The 17698-nt window shown below is 50.9% G+C and overlaps 1 protein-coding gene across 4 annotated transcripts; it reads left to right on the plus strand.

The window, feature by feature from the left end:
• The first annotated feature begins 1666 nt into the window (after nt 1–1666).
• Nucleotides 1667–9225, plus strand: LTBR (lymphotoxin beta receptor). Of its 4 annotated transcripts, none has more exons than XM_050747454.1 (10): nt 1667–2083; nt 2217–2313; nt 2649–2774; nt 2853–3005; nt 3725–3821; nt 4000–4097; nt 6195–6302; nt 6597–6622; nt 7767–7995; nt 8318–9225. In XM_050747454.1, the coding sequence occupies exons 1-10, from the start codon at nt 1988–1990 to the stop codon at nt 8593–8595; spliced, it is 1308 nt and encodes a 435-aa protein (XP_050603411.1). In that variant the 5' UTR covers nt 1667–1987; the 3' UTR covers nt 8596–9225. The 4 variants fall into 4 exon arrangements, with proteins under 4 accessions (XP_050603411.1, XP_050603410.1, XP_050603413.1 ...); XM_050747456.1 differs by having other exon boundaries at nt 1703–2083; nt 2664–2774; XM_050747455.1 differs by having other exon boundaries at nt 1703–2080.
• Nucleotides 9226–17698: the final 8473 nt, after the last annotated feature.

Consider the following 17698-nt stretch of genomic DNA (forward strand, 5'->3'; position numbering starts at 1 on the left):
AGTTGAAGCTGCGTAAGGAGTATACGGGAGACTCCAAATATTACTTTTTCTCTTTTGCTATATTAACTTGCATGTGAAATTTCCACAGTAAAAAGTAAAAAGAAGAGAGAGAAAAAAGGGCCTAGGGTCACAACACACATACTCCTTTACGCATGTAAGAGCTCAGTGGGGCATCTCACCCCAGCCCCCAGCGCTCGCGCAGCGCACGCTGTTCTGACACTTCTGCCCTTTCCAGCCATCTTTGGCCCATGTGTACAGTGAGCTGCCTGCACCAGGTGAGGGGAGACACCCTCACAGAGTGACATGCCTACAGCCTAGGCAGGTCCTTTCCCCGTTTTGTGACCTCCCCTCCCCATGCACACTTCCCATCACTTGCACCTGTCCAGACATCAGACCCGAAGTTAGACAGACCAGTGTAAGGATGAGTGCTGAACAGAGTCCTTCAGGGCGGGGGATGGTGCCCAAGTGACCGATCGCAAGAGACGTTAACCCCTCATCCCAAGGGAGACACCCCTGAGCCACAAGGAGGTGGCAGGACTGCTGGAATGAGTTGGGACCTAGACATCAGGAGACCCAGACTGTAGCCGGCTCTGCTGTGGACTGGTTCTGTGATGTGGCCATCACTCCTTTATTCCATAAATACCTCTTGGGCACATGGTATGTGCCAGACTCTGCTAAGCATGGGGAACACATACTTGAAGATTCAGCCTGGGCCATGGCGGCCCTCACGGCCTGGTAGGAAGCAGACAAGACAGCCAGGTACAGAGGGCGGTCTTCACGGGGACTGGACAGCCTAGGGCAGAGGACGCCTTCCAGAGCCTCAGTGAAGCCTCAAGGACAGGTGGGAGTCAGGAAGACAGAAACTTGGGGACTAGAGAACCACGTGTAAAAGGGGGCAGCTGCAAGTAGCTCCATGGGTGGATGGGCTGTTGAGGGAGATGGGAGGATGAAAGGAACCAGACCAAGCTACCCTGGAATTCCGTTCCCCTCATGTGTCACCCTTAGCTTCCCTCTCCATGCTTAAGGTGAGGGGGCTGCACTGGGTGGGCTCTCAGCTTTCTCCAGTTCTAAGGGGTTTGAAAGTTCATGGCCAAAGAAGCCAGAGCAGAGGGCCTGAGTGCCCAGGTCCAGCCTGCTGGCCCCAGGACTCCCTTCCGCATACCCTCCCCGTCTCTTTGGGAGGGAGGTTCCCTGAGGACAGGGAGCAAGGCGAGCTGCAGAGCTCTCAAGGGTCTCCTGGGTGACCTGTGCCCACTCCTGTGTGGATTGGGCTGGGTTGGTAGCGTGGGGGGCTGGTTGACTTGCTAGTCCCTTGTAATTTGTCTGAAAAAGTCCCAAAGAGGGCAGGACAATAGGGGAGGAACCCGGGCGTCTGCCAGCCGGTTCTCTTTGGTCTCAGAGCTGCTTCTGCGGCCTTGCAGTCCCTGCGCCCTGCCCTCTCCATGATCGCCCGTCCTGGGCCCCTCGCTTTCCAGATCCCGCATCCATCTGTCCCCTGCGCTCTCTGAAACTCCCTCTGCTCCCCCTGCGAGGCTTGTCCAAGGGCTGACCCCGGGCCTGCCTCCCTTCCCTCGGCTGGGCCCGGGCTGTCCGCAGTCCGCTCTCCTGGTCGGGCTTCCGAAGAAGGGAGGAGGCCGGTTCCGGCCCCGCGGCCCTCACGTGCTTTCCCGGCCGCCCCTCCCGCCCCGCATCGAGGCAGACAAGCCTGTTCCTCTTCCCTTGGCTGCGATTGCGACAGGCCGGCCTGGCTCCCAGCGCTCCCTGTCCCCGCCCCGCGGCCAGCTCGCTCCACTCCCACTTCCTGAGCTCCGCCGTGGGAGCCCTGGAGGCCCGGCCTGGCCGCTCCCGGCCCTGGGGGGCACATCGGCCCTGAGTCCCGTCCCAGGCTCTGGGCTCAGGCAGCTGCCGCCACCGCTGCCCAGGGCGTCGGGCCTCCTGCCTTCCTCCCAGGCCCCCACGCTGCTGGCCGCCTGGCCGAGTGGCCGCCATGCGCCTGCCTTGGGCCACCTCTGCCCCCGGCCTGGCCTGGGGGCCTCTGGTGCTGGGCCTCTTCGGGCTCCTGGCAGCATCCCAGCCCCAGGTGGTGAGGAAGGGGCCTGGTAGGAGGGGGCGGGGGTGGGGAAGAGGGATCTGGGCAGGCTTCGCTGCATTCCCTCTGCCCTCCCAAGCTGACGCCTGACTAATTCTTCTCGCCTCTTCTCCATCTCCCTCTGAAGGTGCCTCCATACGGGTCGGAGAACCAGACCTGCAGGGACCAGGAAAAGGAATACTATGAGCCCAGGCACCGCATCTGCTGCTCCCGCTGCCCGCCAGGTGAGAGGCAATAGCAGGACGAACCTGGGCCTCGGAAGTGGGTCACAGGGTCTCCAGCCCCCTTGAGGCCTCAGAGGGAGGGTGGGCACTGTCCCCCAGGAAAAGTGGCTGCTGGAGAGGAGCATGGGAAACCCTAGACATCAGGTGGAGGAAATAGGACTGGCCCTCCCCACTGGGCCTCCTCTTTCCTTACCTCACTGAGAGGGAGCCAGAGGGCCACGGGCAGGATGATGGGGGCCAGAGAGACCGAGGGAAAGGCCGGGGTCACACCACAGGCAGCAGAGGTGAGGCTGGACCCTGTCTCCTGAAGCTCTACTACCGCACTCATGTTCTAGGCACCTATGTCTCAGCTAAATGTAGCCGCAGCCGGGACACAGTTTGTGCCACATGTGCCGAAAATTCCTACAACGAGCACTGGAACTACCTGACCATCTGCCAGCTGTGCCGCCCCTGTGACCCAGGTGAGTGGGGATGTGCCTGCGGGGGGCTGGATCCCCTGGAGCTCGGCCCCTCCCTAAGCCCTTCCGTCTCCCCACCAGTGATGGGCCTCGAGGAGATTGCCCCCTGCACAAGCAAACGGAAGACCCAGTGCCGCTGCCAGCCGGGAATGTTCTGTGCTGCCTGGGCCCTCGAGTGTACACACTGCGAACTACTTTCTGACTGCCCGCCTGGCACTGAAGCAGAGCTCAAAGGTCAGAGGTCCCTGAGGGGCTGGATGTGAAAAGGAGGCTGGGTGCCAGGGATGGCAAGTGGGAGAAGGGAATATGGTACTGTGTCCACAGCGACCCCCCAGGTCCTTGGCTTAAAATTCCTCTTCTCATTCCATGCAGAGGCTCCCAGAAGGGTGCTGGAGGGACATGAAACTGGGACAGGTGCAGGGGGCACACCAGGGGTTTCTTCTCAGTACTGAGAAGCTGGGGCAAAATGGTAAGCTGTAGGCCAGGTGCGGTGGCCCACGCCTGTAATCCCAGCACTTTGGGAGACTGAGGCAGGTGGATCATGAGGTCAGGAGACCGAGACCATCCAGACTAACAAGGTGAAACCCCGTCTCTACTAAAAATACAAAAAATTAGCCGGGCGTGGTGGTGGGCGCCTGTAGTCCCAGCTACTCGGGAGGCGGAGGCAGGAGAATGGCATGAACCCGGGAGGTGGAGCTTGCAGTGAGCCGAGATCACGCCACTGCAGTCCAGCCTGGACAACAGAGTGAGACTCCTTCTAAAAAAAAAAAAAAAAAAAAAAAAAAAAAAGGTAGGCAGCAAAGCAGAGCTTGGGAAAGGTGAGGCGAGAGCTACAGAATGGGGTGGATGGGCAAGGAGGAGGCCATCCCGAGGCTTAAAGGAAACTCACAGCCCGGCAAAGGGCTCCTCCCTTTTGCCAATTCACCCTGGCTGGCCTGCCTTTCTCTTGGCAGATGAAGTTGGGAAAGGTAACAACCACTGCGTCCCCTGCAAGGCAGGACACTTCCAGAATACCTCCTCCCCCAGCACCCGCTGCCAGCCCCACACCAGGTGAGTGCGGCCCCACCCGTGCTCCTTCCACCCTCTGAGAAGCCTCAGCTGCGAACAACCCCAGCCCCCATCCTCGACACTGTGGACTTGACGCACCACTTTCAGCCGCCCCGCATGCCCACTGGGACACTGGTGGGCCAGGGCGTGAAAAGCTCATCATCTCTTTTTTCCTCTGCAGGTGTGAGGACCAAGGTCTGGTGGAGGCAGCTCCAGGCACTGCCCAGTCGGACACAACCTGCAGAAATCCATCAGAGTCGCTGCCCCCAGAGATGTCAGGTGAGGGTCCGGGGCTGAGGGAAACAGAGGGGTGCCTTGGAAAATGCCTTAATGCTCCACATCTAAAAAAAAAATGGAGAAAAGATTAATCCTTCCTTCCCAGAATTGGAGCAAGAAGAAAAGTTCCTTACAGAAAAAATTAGAGTATCCCTAGGCTAGTTTACACACACACACACACACTTACTTTTAAAATTATATATACTGTAATACTATGTAAAGGAACACATCCCTTGGCATTTTAGAGCTGGAATTGTAGAGTATGTAAGCTAACCTTCTCGTCTTATATATGAAAAACTGATGCTCAAAGAAGTGAAGCGACTTAAAAGTCACACAGCTGGGCAGGAAACCATAGCCCAGACTCCCAGTCCAATTTCTCCCCAGGCCTCCCATTCCATATTCCCTTAGGCTACTGAGATGTAATGATAGCTACTACTGTCATCATTCTGGGCATACCAACATCACACAATCCATTTTTTTTCACACAATCCATTAACTAGACCAAACACCTCTTTATTAAACTATATATTTTTATTATTAGACACAAGATTCCCATTTGACTGTTTCTTGACTGTTTCCTGTGGATTGATTGGCTTGCTAGCCTGGTAGATGACTACAAGATGTTTCTAATGACTGTAACATCACTCATTGGCAGAAGGTTCACTGTGTGTGTTGGGCACTCTGTAACCACTTTACATTTACTAACTCATTTCATCTTCTTAATGATGCTATGAGGTAGATTCTATTATCATCCTCATGGACTGAAGGAAGAAACTGAGGCTCAAAGAGGTTAAGTGACATACTCAAGATCATCCACCCAGGTGGTCATTGGTGTTATTAGAAACTGTACTCAGGTTTTCTTACTCCAGAGCCCATGTCATAATGCATGCACTGTAGAAAATTAGAGACTTCAGATAAGCAAAACTGAAACTCACCCACAGAACCACTACCTAGAATATCCACTCGTTACATTGCGGTATATATTCCTCCCAGACATTTTTCTATGCATGTTTATACATACTGGGTTTTGTTGTTGGTGTTGTTGTTTACTAAAAGCCAAGTAATTTTAATATTTTATAACCTGATTTTTTCATTCCACAATCTAAGTATTTTTCTGTGCTCTGTTAATTTTTAACTATCTATCAAATACAACTGGCATTTTAGAGCTGGAATTGTAGAGAGTATGTAAGCTAACCTTCTCATCTTATATATGAAAAACGGATGCTCAAAGAAGTGAAGCGACTTAAAAGTCACACAGCTGGGCAGGAAACCAAAGCCCAGACTCCCAGTCCAGTTTCTCCCCAGGCCTCCCATTCCATATTCCCTTAGGCTACAGATTTACATGAATGAGAAGGGGAAAAATGCCCAGCAGAGAAATGCGCCAGTCCTCCCACCCTTCCCCAGGCGTAGCTGAAGGGCACTGGAGACTCCATGCTGTTGCTGGCAGCTCTGGTACCCAGAGAAGGAGAAATTACCCACTGCTACAGATCAAAGCTGGAGAAGCTGAACTCCAGCCTCTCTTTCTCTTCCCCTCCTAGAATCTGCCCTGAGCAAGGGGGTGGAGAACTTGCAAGCCCTGCTCTCCCAGGTGACCACAGGCAGTTCCAAAGCAAGGTTCCCCACTCTCTCATACCCGTAAACACCCTCACAGGTATAGCAGGGCAACCCTAGCTCCTCTACAGCGGCCCCTCTGTACAATGGCTGAGGCCACAACTCCAAGCCCCACCCTTCCCTATTGTCTCCCAATCCCACTTCCAGACCTTGAAAATCAGCTGCCCAAGCTCCCATCCTGCACGCACAAGCCTGCCCAATCCTGATCTCTGAGCAGGAGGGCACCAGCACCACCCCCAAACATGCCCATCCACGATACAGTCTCTCCTGGCTGCCAAGAGGCCCTCAAGTCCAACTTAGTTCCCCTTCTCTGTAACCCAAGGGAAGTTTCTCTCATTCTGCCTTGAGGAGCTGCAGTGTGGCTAGAAGAAAAAAAAGCTGCTCCCTTTTCTCTGTCTGGGTTGCCCAGGGATCTGGAAAGCTCTTCCTTCTCCTCCCCTCTGTCCTTTTTGGGGCTGTGATCACCCCTCCTGTTTGCTGTCCTGGCAGGAACCATGCTGATACTGGCCATCCTGCTGCCACTGGCCTTCTTTCTGCTCCTTGCCACCATCTTTGCCAGCATCTGGAAGAGCCACCCTTCTCTTTGCAGGAAACTGGGTAGGAAGGGGTCAGCTGCGGTGGATGGGTTGGCGGTGGGAGGCAGAGGGAGGAATATTCAACTTCCCCGGTGCAACCCTCCACACCCTCAAGACTCCCAAAGCCTACCCCCTACATCGACATCCTTATCTTCATCCAGCTGCTTATTCTGAGGCTGGAGATGAGAGTGACAGTGGCTTGTTCCTCTGGCCCCCGGGTGGTCAAGTTGCTACACACTGTGGTGGGGTGTGGAGGCTGAAAGGCTAGGTCTGAGGCCTGCCCGGGAGCCTACACCCATTTCGTTCTCCATTGCAGGATCGCTGCTCAAGAGGCGTCCACAGGTAATGGCGGGGACTGAGAAGGCAGCAAGGAGGGGAAGAGGTGATGAGAGTACAAAGTGGGAGCAGACAGGAAAAGAGTATGCAGGCTGACTCCACACTCATTCATTCATTCATTCAACTGATGATTGACTGAACATGCCATGTGCCAGGCACTGTCCTAGGCACTGGGGGTACCTCCTCTCCTGGAGTCCACATGCCCATGGAGCCAGAATAAAGTTAAACCATATATCAGGTGGTATAATTGCTAAATAAAGCAGGTAAGGGCTCAAAGAGTGACAGTGGCAAAGGAGGGGGGTATTTTAGACAGAGGGGACAGTGAAGGCCTCTCTGAGAACCTGGTATTTGAGCGGAGAGCTGAAGAAGCGAGGAGCCAGCCATGGGGTTATCTGGGGGGAAAGTGCTCCAGGAAGAGGGAGCATCCAGTGCAAAGACCCTGAGGCCGGGGCATGGGGAGGAGCAGAGGCGGGTGGTGAGATGCCAAAGCATGGAGTGGGGTACGAGAACTAAAGAAAGATGAGCCAGCCTGGGCAACACAGCCAGACCCCATCTCTACCCAAAATGTTGTTTCAAGTTAGCCAGGCAGGGCCAGGTGCAGTGGCTCATGCCTGTAATCCCAGCACTTCAGGAGGCCAAGGCGGGTGGATCACTTGAGGTCAGGAGTTTGAGACCAGCCTGGCCAACATGGTGAAACCCTATCTCTACTAAAAATACAAAAATTAGCCGGGCTTGGTGGCAGGCACCTGTAATCCCAGCTACTCGGGAGGCTGAGGCAGGAGAATTGCTTGAACCCGGGAGGCGGAGGTTGCAGTTGAGCTGAGATTATGCCACTGCACTCTAGCCTGGGTGACAGAGTGAGACTCTGTCTCAAAACAAAAAACAAAAAACAAAAAAAAACAGTTAGCCAGGCAGTCCCAGCTACTCAGGAGGCTGAGGCTAGAGGATCACTTGAGTCCAAGAGTTCTTGGGCCTGCAGTGACCTATGACTGCACCACTGCAGTGTAGTCTGGGTGACAGAGCCCGACCCTGTCTCAATAAAGAAAGAAAGAGAGAAAGAGAAAAAGAGAGAGAAAGGAGGGAGGGAGGGAGGGAGAAAAAAGGGTCTGGGGCCCTTGTCATTGTTTGGGTCTCCATCTCTTCCCTGCAGGGAGAGGGACCTAATCCTGTAGCTGCAGGCAGGGACCCTCCAAAGGCCAATCCACAGTACCCTGACCTGGTAGAGCCATTGCTACCCATCTCTGGAGATGTTTCCCCAGTATCCACTGGGCTTCCCACAGCCCTAGTTTCGGAGGAAGGGGTGCCGCAGCAGCAGAGTCCTCTGGACCTGACCAGGGAGCCGCAGTTGGAACCTGGGGAGCAGAACCAGGTGGCCCACGGTGAGCCTGGGGCAGGGAGAAGAGAGGAAGGATGGGGAAGGATGGGGAGAGAGGGATGACTGGCAGAGAGAGACTGTGGGCCAGATGAAATAAAAAGACCAAAACAGAGGCAGACAGAGACTCTGCTGCCAGTCAGTGTCACAACTAGAGAAAAAGGAAGAGACTGGAAAACCCAGAAACAGAGAAATGAACACAGAGCTCAAGAAACCAGCAGCAAGCAGGAGAGGGGCAGGGGAAAGGCGAGAAGAAGGTAGGAATTCAAGAAGCAGCGGGCCTGAACTGGGGGCCTTCTTTCCTCAACGCTCTGCCTCCTTTCCTACAGGTACCAATGGCATTCATGTCACTGGCGGGTCTATGACTATCACTGGCAACATCTACATCTACAATGGACCAGTACTGGGGGGACCACCAGGTCCTGGAGATCTCCCAGCTACCCCCGACCCTCCATACCCCATTCCCGAAGAGGGGGACCCTGGCCCTCCCGGGCTCTCTACTCCCCACCAGGAAGATGGCAAGGCTTGGCACCTGGCGGAGACAGAGCACTGTGGTGCCACGCCCTCTAACAGGGGCCCAAGGAGCCAATTTATCACCTATGACTGATGGCGTCTGAGAAAAGGCAGAAGATTGGAGGCACAAGGGCACCTTCTCCCTTGAGGCCACCCTGCCCATGTGGGATTCACAGGGGGCCTGAGTAGGGCCCGGGGAGGCAGAGCCCTAAGGGACGAAAGCTCAGACACCCCCGAGAGCAGGTGGGCACTGGCTGGGTACGATGCCCTCCACAGGACTCTCCCTACTGCCTGAGCAAACCTGAGGCCTCCTGGCAGACCCGCCCACCCACTGGGGCTGCTCAGCCTCGGGCACGGACAGGGCACATGATACCAACTGCTGCCCACTATGGCACGCCGCACCGGAGCACGGCACCGAGGGAGCCGCCACATGGTCACCTCCAAGGACGTCACCGGGCCCTCTAAAGGATTCGTGGTGCTTATCCCCAAGCTTCAGAGGCCCTTTGGGGTTCCACACTTCACATGGACTGAGGTAGACCCTGCATGAGGATGAAATTATAGGGAGGACGCTCCTTCCCTCCCCTCCTAGAGGAGAGGAAAGGGAGTCATTAACAACTAGGGGTTGGGTAGGATTCCTAGGTGTGGGGAAGAGTTTTGGAAGGGGAGGAAAATGGCGAGTGTATTTATATTGTAACCACATGCAAATAAAAAGAATGGGACCTAGGTAATTTATTTTCTTGGGATTTATACAGAAACACTATTCCATGGAGACAGTCCCAAAGACAAAGGTCAAGACACTAAAATATAATCCCATAAAGGTATTTCAATGAGGAACTGGTGGATATAGTCCAGGAAATAACAGTCGAGTCAGCGATGGCTGACAACGTGCCTGGCAGTGTTCTCAATGTTTTACAATACTAACTTATTTAATCCTCACAATAACTCCATGAGGTAGATATGATTCCCATTTAACAGATGAGGACACTGAGGCACAGAGCAGTAACTTTCCCATTTCAGCTGCAAATGACAAAGCTGGGATTTGCACCCAGTTTGTCTGGCTTTTAGAGGCCTCTTGAGGGGGGGAAAAATCACGCCCTTCCAGAATTTCTTTGAACAGGTAGAATGGTCTGGCCTTCTCAAATAATCAGATCTCTTGCATGTTCCGCAGGTGTTAAGTCTCAGTCAACTCTCAAACATCTAGCCACACGCAAACTTCTCCAAGGTTGATTGAAGGGAAATGTGTGTATTTTTTCTTTTTTTAGACAGTGTCTCATTCTGTCACTCAGGCTGTAGTGCAGTGGCACTATCATGGCTCATGGCAACCTTGAACTCCTATCTCAAGGGATCTGCCTGCCTCAGCCTCCCAAGTAGCTGGGGCTGTAGGTGTGTGCCATGACACCCGGCTAATTTTTTGTATTTTTAGTAGAGATCAGGTCTCCCTGTGTTGCCCAGGCTGGTCTCGAACTCCTGGGCTCAAGCAATCCTCCTGCCTTGGCCTCTCAACATGCAGTGATTACAGGCGTGAGAGCCACCGTGCCTGACCCGAGGTGTGCACTTTATTTATTATTTTTTTTTTTTGAGATGGAGTCTCGCTCTGTCGCCCAGGCTGGAGTGCAGTGGCGCGATCTCGGCTCACTGCAAGCTCCGCCTCCCGGGTTCACGCCATTCTCCTGCCTCAGCCTCCCGAGTAGCTGGGACTACAGGCGCCCACAACCGCGCCCGGCTAATTTTTTGTATTTTTAGTAGAGACGGGGTTTCACCGTGGTCTCGATCTCCTGACCTTGTGATCCGCCCGCCTCGGCCTCCCAAAGTGCTGGGATTACAGGCGTGAGCCACCGCGCCCGGCGAGGTGTGCACTTTAGACATAAAATGAGAGAGGCCAAGTTCACATTCTGTTAGTGAACAGAAATTTAGGCTGGCCTCCTTTTGGTTCAGAAAGAGTATTTGTGATTTTTACTTCTTTGGTTTCTTTTTGTCTTCTTTTATTTTTTCCCCCCAAAAGGACTTTAAATCTTCTCAAGTCCTCTTATTAGTAAGTGTTTGCCCCTCCCCGTCCCTGAATTATCTCCTGTGCTCCCTAGAGAGGATCTTAGTTTGCAGGATTGTTAGGGAGCTGCTGCCAGTTGGCTGCTCCTTCCATAAAAGGCCACTGTCGTGGCTCTGATATGAAGAACTCTGTCACTGGGGCTCATCAGGATGGAGTGGCTGCCAAACACACACCTCAGAAGGCGTCTGATCCAACTGAGTGGATGGGTCATTTAAGGTTGACTGTGAAAGTATCACATCCAACTTCCTTTTTTGAAAAGTAAATAATGGTGAGCTGTATCTTTAAATAAAATTAAATCCTCCTGCCCCTGCAATATGCTGGGGCCAGACTGCATGAATTCTTAATAATTGTTCTAATGTGTTTAGATTAAAAAAAACAAATTTTACACATTTTTTTCAACAAAATAAAAGGAGGAAAATATTTTGAAAGAAATGGTACTAAAGCACAGCCCTTTGTGACACCATTCAGATTTATGATTATACCTGCCGATATGTTTTTAGAGACAGGGTCTGACTGTGTCACCCTGGCTGGAGTGCAGTGGCACAATCATGGCTCATGTAGCCTCAACTTCTAGACTCAAATGATCCTCCTACCTCAGCCTCCCACATAGCTAGAGCTATAGATGCATGCCACCACATCTGGCTCTATAGATGCATGCCACCACATCTGGCTCTTTTTTTTTTTAATTTCTTTTTTAAGAAATGGGGTCTTGCTATGTTGCCCAGGCTGGTCTCAAACTCCTGGGATCAAGTGATCCTCCTACCTCAGCCTCCCAAAGAGCTGAGATTGCAGGCATGAGCCACTGCAGCCGGCCTGCCTGAATTAATTTTCTAGAGCCGCCATAACAAAGTACTGCAGACTGGATAGCTGAAGCTGCAGAGATTTATCTTCTCACAGCTCTGGAGGCTGGAAGTCAGAGGTCAAGGTGTTGGCAAGGTTGGTGTCCTCTGAGGCCTTTCTCCTTGGCCTGCTAATAGTGGCCTTCCTGATACTTGTGCCTTCACATGGTCTTTCCTTTGTGCATGAGTGTGTCCTAATCTTCTCTTAGTGGATTAGACCCACCCTGATGACCTCATTTTAACTTAATCACCTCTTCAAAGCCCCTGTTTCCAAATAAGGTCCCGTTCTGAGATCCTGGGAGTTGGCTTCAGCACATGGATTTTGGAGGGGGACACGATTCCACGCAAAGCACTGCCCGTGTCTGTTTTGCCAGTGTTGAGTCAGTACAGGCTCCAGGACACAGCCACAGAGCACGGGCCACGTGGAGGGGAGCTTCTGTCTAGAAGGAAAAGTTGGCAGAAAACCAACAAAGACAATTTCTTGATGGTGGTCTTCAAAAGATGCAACAGGATGCAATGGCAGTTGACAGTGGAATAATTGTTGGTTGTGAGAACCCTAATCCTCTGCCACAGGGAGGAGACAGCTGACACCAAGTCCAATCCACATCAACATGGGGGTGGGACACCCGTGAGGGGGACAAGGCTGTAGCCCAGAAGAAAGGTGGATGAAACTGGGGAAGGAGCAGTAGCACAGGGAGATGGGGGAGGATGGGGTAATTCAGAATTTCCCTTTTTGAGAGTGGTATCAACACAATGTCAAAGTAGGAGTTCTCCGGCTTCTCTCCTCCCCAACAGAATTTCAACTAGCAACAACCCCGTGGCAACTTTACCACCCTGAATATCCCAGAACTTGGAGTGAAGCTTTGTGTCCCCTGGGATGACAGAGCCGAGGAAAACCATGAAGACAGTAAGGGGATGGCTGCTCTCTGACCACGCCACTCCTCCCCAAGCCTGCACAGTGCCACACGCAGAGGAGTCCCTGGATGCTCGGTTTCTCCAGTGGACATAGTGGATGAGAGGTGGGCGTTCAGCTTCCCTACCAGTCTGAGACTTCACAGGAGACTCACTCTAGTCTTTTCCGGCAGGAAGCACTGTGAGTACCGGCAGGGTTAGCCCACCAAGGGTCAGTAAGAACTTCCCTTTTCTTTCTTTCTTTTTTTTTTTTTTTTTTTTTTTTTGACGGAGTCTCGCTCTGTCGCCCAGGCTGGACACTGCAAACTCTGCTCACTGCAAGCTCCGCCTGTGGGGTTCACACCATTCTCCTGCCTCAGCCTCCCAAGTAGCTGGGACTACAGGTACCCACCACCACGCCCAGCTAATTTTTTGTATTTTTTTTAGTAGAGACGGGGTTTCACCATGTTGGGCAGGATAGTCTGGATCTCCTGACCTTGTGATCTGCCCGCCTCGGCCTCCCAAAGTGCTGGGATTACAGGCGTGAGCCACCGCACCCGGCCAGAACTTCCCTTTTCAAAGGATAAAGCGGTTCACACAGACAGCTGTGGTGGACTCCTTCTGCTGCCTGCCCAACAGACTTCTGCACATTTCCTAAGGACAGAACCACATTTCTGTACTAGGGCAGAGATTCTGTGACATCAGGAGAAGAGGCCCTTCCCCCAATCCCAGGAGCCGATAAACTCTTTCTTCTTTGCAATTGTACAATGACATGCACAGGGAAGTCTTCCTTTCCAGGAGATAAAGCACCATTAGGAGAAAGTTTTTGGCTTACCTTGGCCCTTATTTTTTGTTTGGGGGATGTTGTGTGTGACAGCATCATTCCTGAGCTGTGGTAGCCATCTTACCATCATGAGGAAACAGCCACGGGAATGAAAAGTCAGTCCTCTGAGGACCTGGAAGAAAGGAAAGAACATGGCTCCCAAGGCATCACTGAGACCCAAATCATCAATAAGTAAGCACAGCACCTACTTCTGGGCTTCTTTTTACCAGAGGAAAAAAAGTTCCCATTTGTGTCAATCATAGCATCCAGTTTTCCTTTTCCTTTTTAGTTTTAATTGTATTTATTTCCTCTCTTTCGGATGGGTGATTTATTCACATGGGTCAAAATTCAAAAAGTATCAAAGAGTAAACAGTGAAATGTCTCTCTTTCACTCCTATCCCCCAACCACCAAGGTCCCTGCCCTGGAAGCAACCAATGTTACTGTTTCTGATGCTTTTCAGAGGTAATTTATGCATATTCAAACAAATATATATGAATATATTCCTTTGGTGTTTTATTTCTACAAATGGTACTACAGTAGTCCCCCCTTATCTGTGGTTTTGCTTCCCATGGTTTCAGTTATCTGCTGTCAACTGTGGTCCAAAAATATTAAATGGAAAATTCCGGAAAGAAACAACTCATCTGTTTTAAATTGTGCACTGTTCTGAACAGCATGATGAAACCTCAAGCTGTCCTACTGAGTCAGATTAGGGATGGGACTTGGCCCCACTCATGCCCTGCCGAGAACCTCTATTGTAAGCTAGTGGGGGTGTGGCCAGCGAGGACCCGGACCAGACTGTCCAGACCTTGCACCGTGAATCTTGCTCAAGGCACTATGCCCACTCATCGCAGACCCTTAGAGAGACTAACATGAGCAATGTCCCACCATAAATCTTACTCCAGGTGCCATACCCACTAGTTGTAGAACCTTGAAGAAATTAAAATAAGCAGCTCCCACCTTAAATCCTACTCAAAGGAGTTAACCCTATCTCCCGTATGTACACCACAAGACCAGAAGAATGAGTGCTTCTTTGCCTTATCTTCATTATAATTCCAAAAATCACACCCAGGGGTGGGGACTTAACATGCTAACGAGACACATGATGCATAAAGAACTGTGTTATCAAACTGAACAGGTGCCAAAGTTTCCTCATCTCTACCTGCTCAAACTCACTCCCTTCCCACTTCAGCTCCTTCAGGATTACTCTCTTGAGTCTCTTCCAGGAGCCAGCCAGAGAATTCTCTCGTGCTGCCTCCCTTATGCCCTGCAGAAGCTCTAATAAAGCCTTGTCTGGGAGAACTCCTTTGGCCTCATGTTAGCAACTATTGCATTAACAATCCCCAAGACCCCGTGGTTGGTAACACTACTCCTGTCCTTCAAGACATGAATTCTCCCTTTGTCCAGCACCTCCTCCCTGCAGACGCTCCCTACCCCTTAGTCACTTACAAGCCTTCCCAGTGATCAGACCAACTGTTGGGGTATTGCATGCTTGTGTTCAAGTCACTCTTATTTTACTTCATAATGGCCCCAAAGCGCAAGAGTGGTGATACTGGTAATTTCGATATGACAAAGAGAAGCCATAATATGCTTTCTTTGATGACTTTGCTAAGATCTACAATAACAATGAACCTTCTATTCATGAAATTGTGAAGCAGATAAAAGAAATTCATACTAGTTTTGCTGTCACACCTTAAACTACAAAAGTCATGGTGCATGATAAGTGCTTAGTTAAGATGGAAAAGGCGGCCGGGCGCTGTGGCTCACGCCTGTAATCCCAGCACTTTGGGAGGCCGAGGTGGGAGGATCACGAGGTCAGGAGATCGAGACCATCCTGGTCAACACGGTGAAACCCCGTCTCTACTAAAAATACAAAAAAATTAGCCGGGCGCGGTGGCGGGCGCCTGTAGTCCCAGCTACTCGGGAGGCTGAGGCAGGAGAATGGCGTGAATCCGGGAGGCGGAGCTTGCAGTGAGCCGAGATTGCGCCACTGCACTCCAGCCTGGGCGACAGAGCGAGACTGCGTCTCAGAAAAAAAAAAAAAAAAAAAAAAAGAAGATGGAAAAGGCATCAAATTTGTGGGTGGAAGACATGAACAGAAACATGTTTTGACTGACAGCAATCAGGTTCAGTGCTATCCACAGTTTCAGGCATCCACTGGGGGTCTTGGAACGTATCCCCCTTGGAGTGGGGTAGACTACTGTACACGATGTTCTGTAAGTTCTTCCCCTTGCCTTTTTCATTTATTAAAATAGCTTGGCCATAACTCCATATTAGTACCAAAAAACTTTCTCATTCATTTTTCTATCTATGTGGTATTCTATTACATGGCTGTACCATTTAACTGGATCCCTTTTGAGGATTTTTTTTTTTTTTTTTGAGACGGAGTCTCGCTCTGTCGCCCAGGCTGGAGTGCAGTGGCGCGATCTCGGCTCACTGCAAGCTCCGCCTCCCGGGTTCACGCCATTCTCCTGCCTCAGCCTCCAGAGTAGCTGGGACTACAGGCGCCCACAACCGCGCCCGGCTAATTTTTTGTATTTTTAGTAGAGACGGGGTTTCACCGTGGTCTCGATCTCCTGACCTTGTGATCCGCCCGCCTCGGCCTCCCAAAGTGCTGGGATTACAGGCGTGAGCCACCGCGCCCGGCAAAATATGTTTGTTTTTGTTTTTTTGTTTTTATTTTTTTTTTTGAGACGGAGTCTTGCTCTGTCGCCCAGGCCGGAGTGCAGTGGCCAGATCTCAGCTCACTGCAAGCTCCGCCTCCCGGGTTCACGCCATTCTCCTGCCTCAGCCTCCCGAGTAGCTGGGACTACAGGCGCCCGCCACCTCGCCCGGCTAGTTTTTTGTACTTTTCAGTAGAGACGGGGTTTCACCGTATTAACCAGGATGGTCTCGATCTCCTGACCTCGTGATTCGCCCGTCTCGGCCTCCCAAAGTGCTGGGATTACAGGCTTGAGCCACCGCGCCCGGCCCCTTTTGAGGATTTTTAATTCATTTCCAACCTTTACTATTACAGACAACACTACAGTAATAACCTATGTCATTTTGCACATGTGGAAGTACTACTACAAAAAACAATTGCTGGAAATAAAATTTCCTGGTTAGAAGGTACATACATTTTGTTTTGATAAATGTTGCTAATTTGTCCTCCATAGATATGGAACATCGGAAATTTTTTTTTTTTTTTACACAGGGTCTCACTCTGTCGCCCAGACTGGAGGGCAGTGGCGCGATCTCGGCTCACTGCAAGCTCCGCCTCCTGGGTTCACACCATTCTTCTGCCTCAGCCTCCGGAGTAGCTGGGACTACAGGCGCCTGCCACCACGCCCGGCAAAGTTTTTGTATTTTTGGTAGAGACGGGGTTTCACCGTGTTAACCAGGATGGCCTCGATCTCCTGACCTCGTGATCCGCCCGTCTCAGCCTCCCAAAGTGCTGGGATTATAGGCGTGAGCCACCGCACCTGGCCGAACATCGGAAATTTTTAAGTGTCCATTTCCTTACATAAACACCAACTTTGATGTGTTATCAAACATTTTGATCTTTGCCAAACTGAAAGATGAAAAAAAAGTTATCTCAGTGTCATTTTTATTTGGATTTCCTATTGTGAGTGAAGTTTTTCATTTCACTGTGAATGAACATTTCATTTCATATGAGTGAACATTTCATACGTTAAAGAGCGATTTGTAATTTATTTTCTATTGCTGTTTATATCTCTTTCTATTTTTCTTTTCTTTTCTTTTTTTTAGACAGGGTCTCGCTCTGTCACCCAGGCTGGAGTGTAGTGGCACAATCACAGCTGTCTGCAGCCTCCACCTCCCAGGCTCGAGCAAGTCTCCCACCTCAGCCTCTCTGCAGTAGCTGGGATTACAGACACACACCACCACGCCAGGTTAATTTTTAAATTTTTTGTAGAGATGAGGTTTCACCACATTGCCCAGGCTAGTCTCGAACTCCTGAGCTCAAGCGATCCTTCTGCCTTGGTCTTCAAAGTGCTGAGATTACAGGTGTGAGTCATCACACCTGGCCTCCTATATTTCTATTAGTTTCCAAATGTTATCTTCTTATCTCCAGTCGTCCATTGAACAATAGTTTTTTCTTCACTAATTTAAAACTACTGTTACGATAAAACAAATTTTTGTGCAAGTTTGAATTTACTTCTGGACTTTCAATTCTCTCTCATTGATCCGTCTTTTCAATTTGCCAACATTACAGTCTTTCAATGGTTTTAGCTTTGTATTTTATTATCTCTTAGGGCTAGTACCTCTTTTTACTCTCTCTTTTTAAAAATCTTTCTAACTATATTTTCTTCTTTTTCCACATGAATTTTAGGATCAGCTTATTTAGCTCACTCTCCCTCCAAAAGAAAGGCTCCTTTGAGGACTTGAAAGGCTCCTTTGAGGACTTGTTTTGAGATTGTATTGAATTTACAAATCAATTAGAGTGTTGGGTTTGTTTGTTTGTTTGTTTTTACTTTGAGACAGGGTCTCGCTCTGTCACCAGGCTGGAGTGCAGTGGCATGATCTCAGCTCACTGCAACCTCTGCCTCCCGGGTTCCAGTGATTCTTCTGCCTCAGCCTCCTGAGTAGCTGGGATTACAG

Source organism: Macaca thibetana, chromosome 11, assembly GCF_024542745.1.
Source record: "Macaca thibetana thibetana isolate TM-01 chromosome 11, ASM2454274v1, whole genome shotgun sequence".
NCBI classification, from domain to species: domain Eukaryota; kingdom Metazoa; phylum Chordata; class Mammalia; order Primates; family Cercopithecidae; genus Macaca; species Macaca thibetana.

Excerpts from the sequence above, each read along its gene's own strand:
- LTBR (XM_050747453.1), top strand. The coding sequence starts at position 1,988 with ATGCGCCTGCCTTGGGCCACCTCTGCCCCCGGCCTGGCCTGGGGGCCT. Across the intron at positions 2,314-2,648 it reads CTGCTCCCGCTGCCCGCCAG|GCACCTATGTCTCAGCTAAA; the intron begins GTGAGAGGCAAT and ends CTCATGTTCTAG. Across the intron at positions 7,996-8,317 it reads GCAGAACCAGGTGGCCCACG|GTACCAATGGCATTCATGTC; the intron begins GTGAGCCTGGGG and ends CCTTTCCTACAG.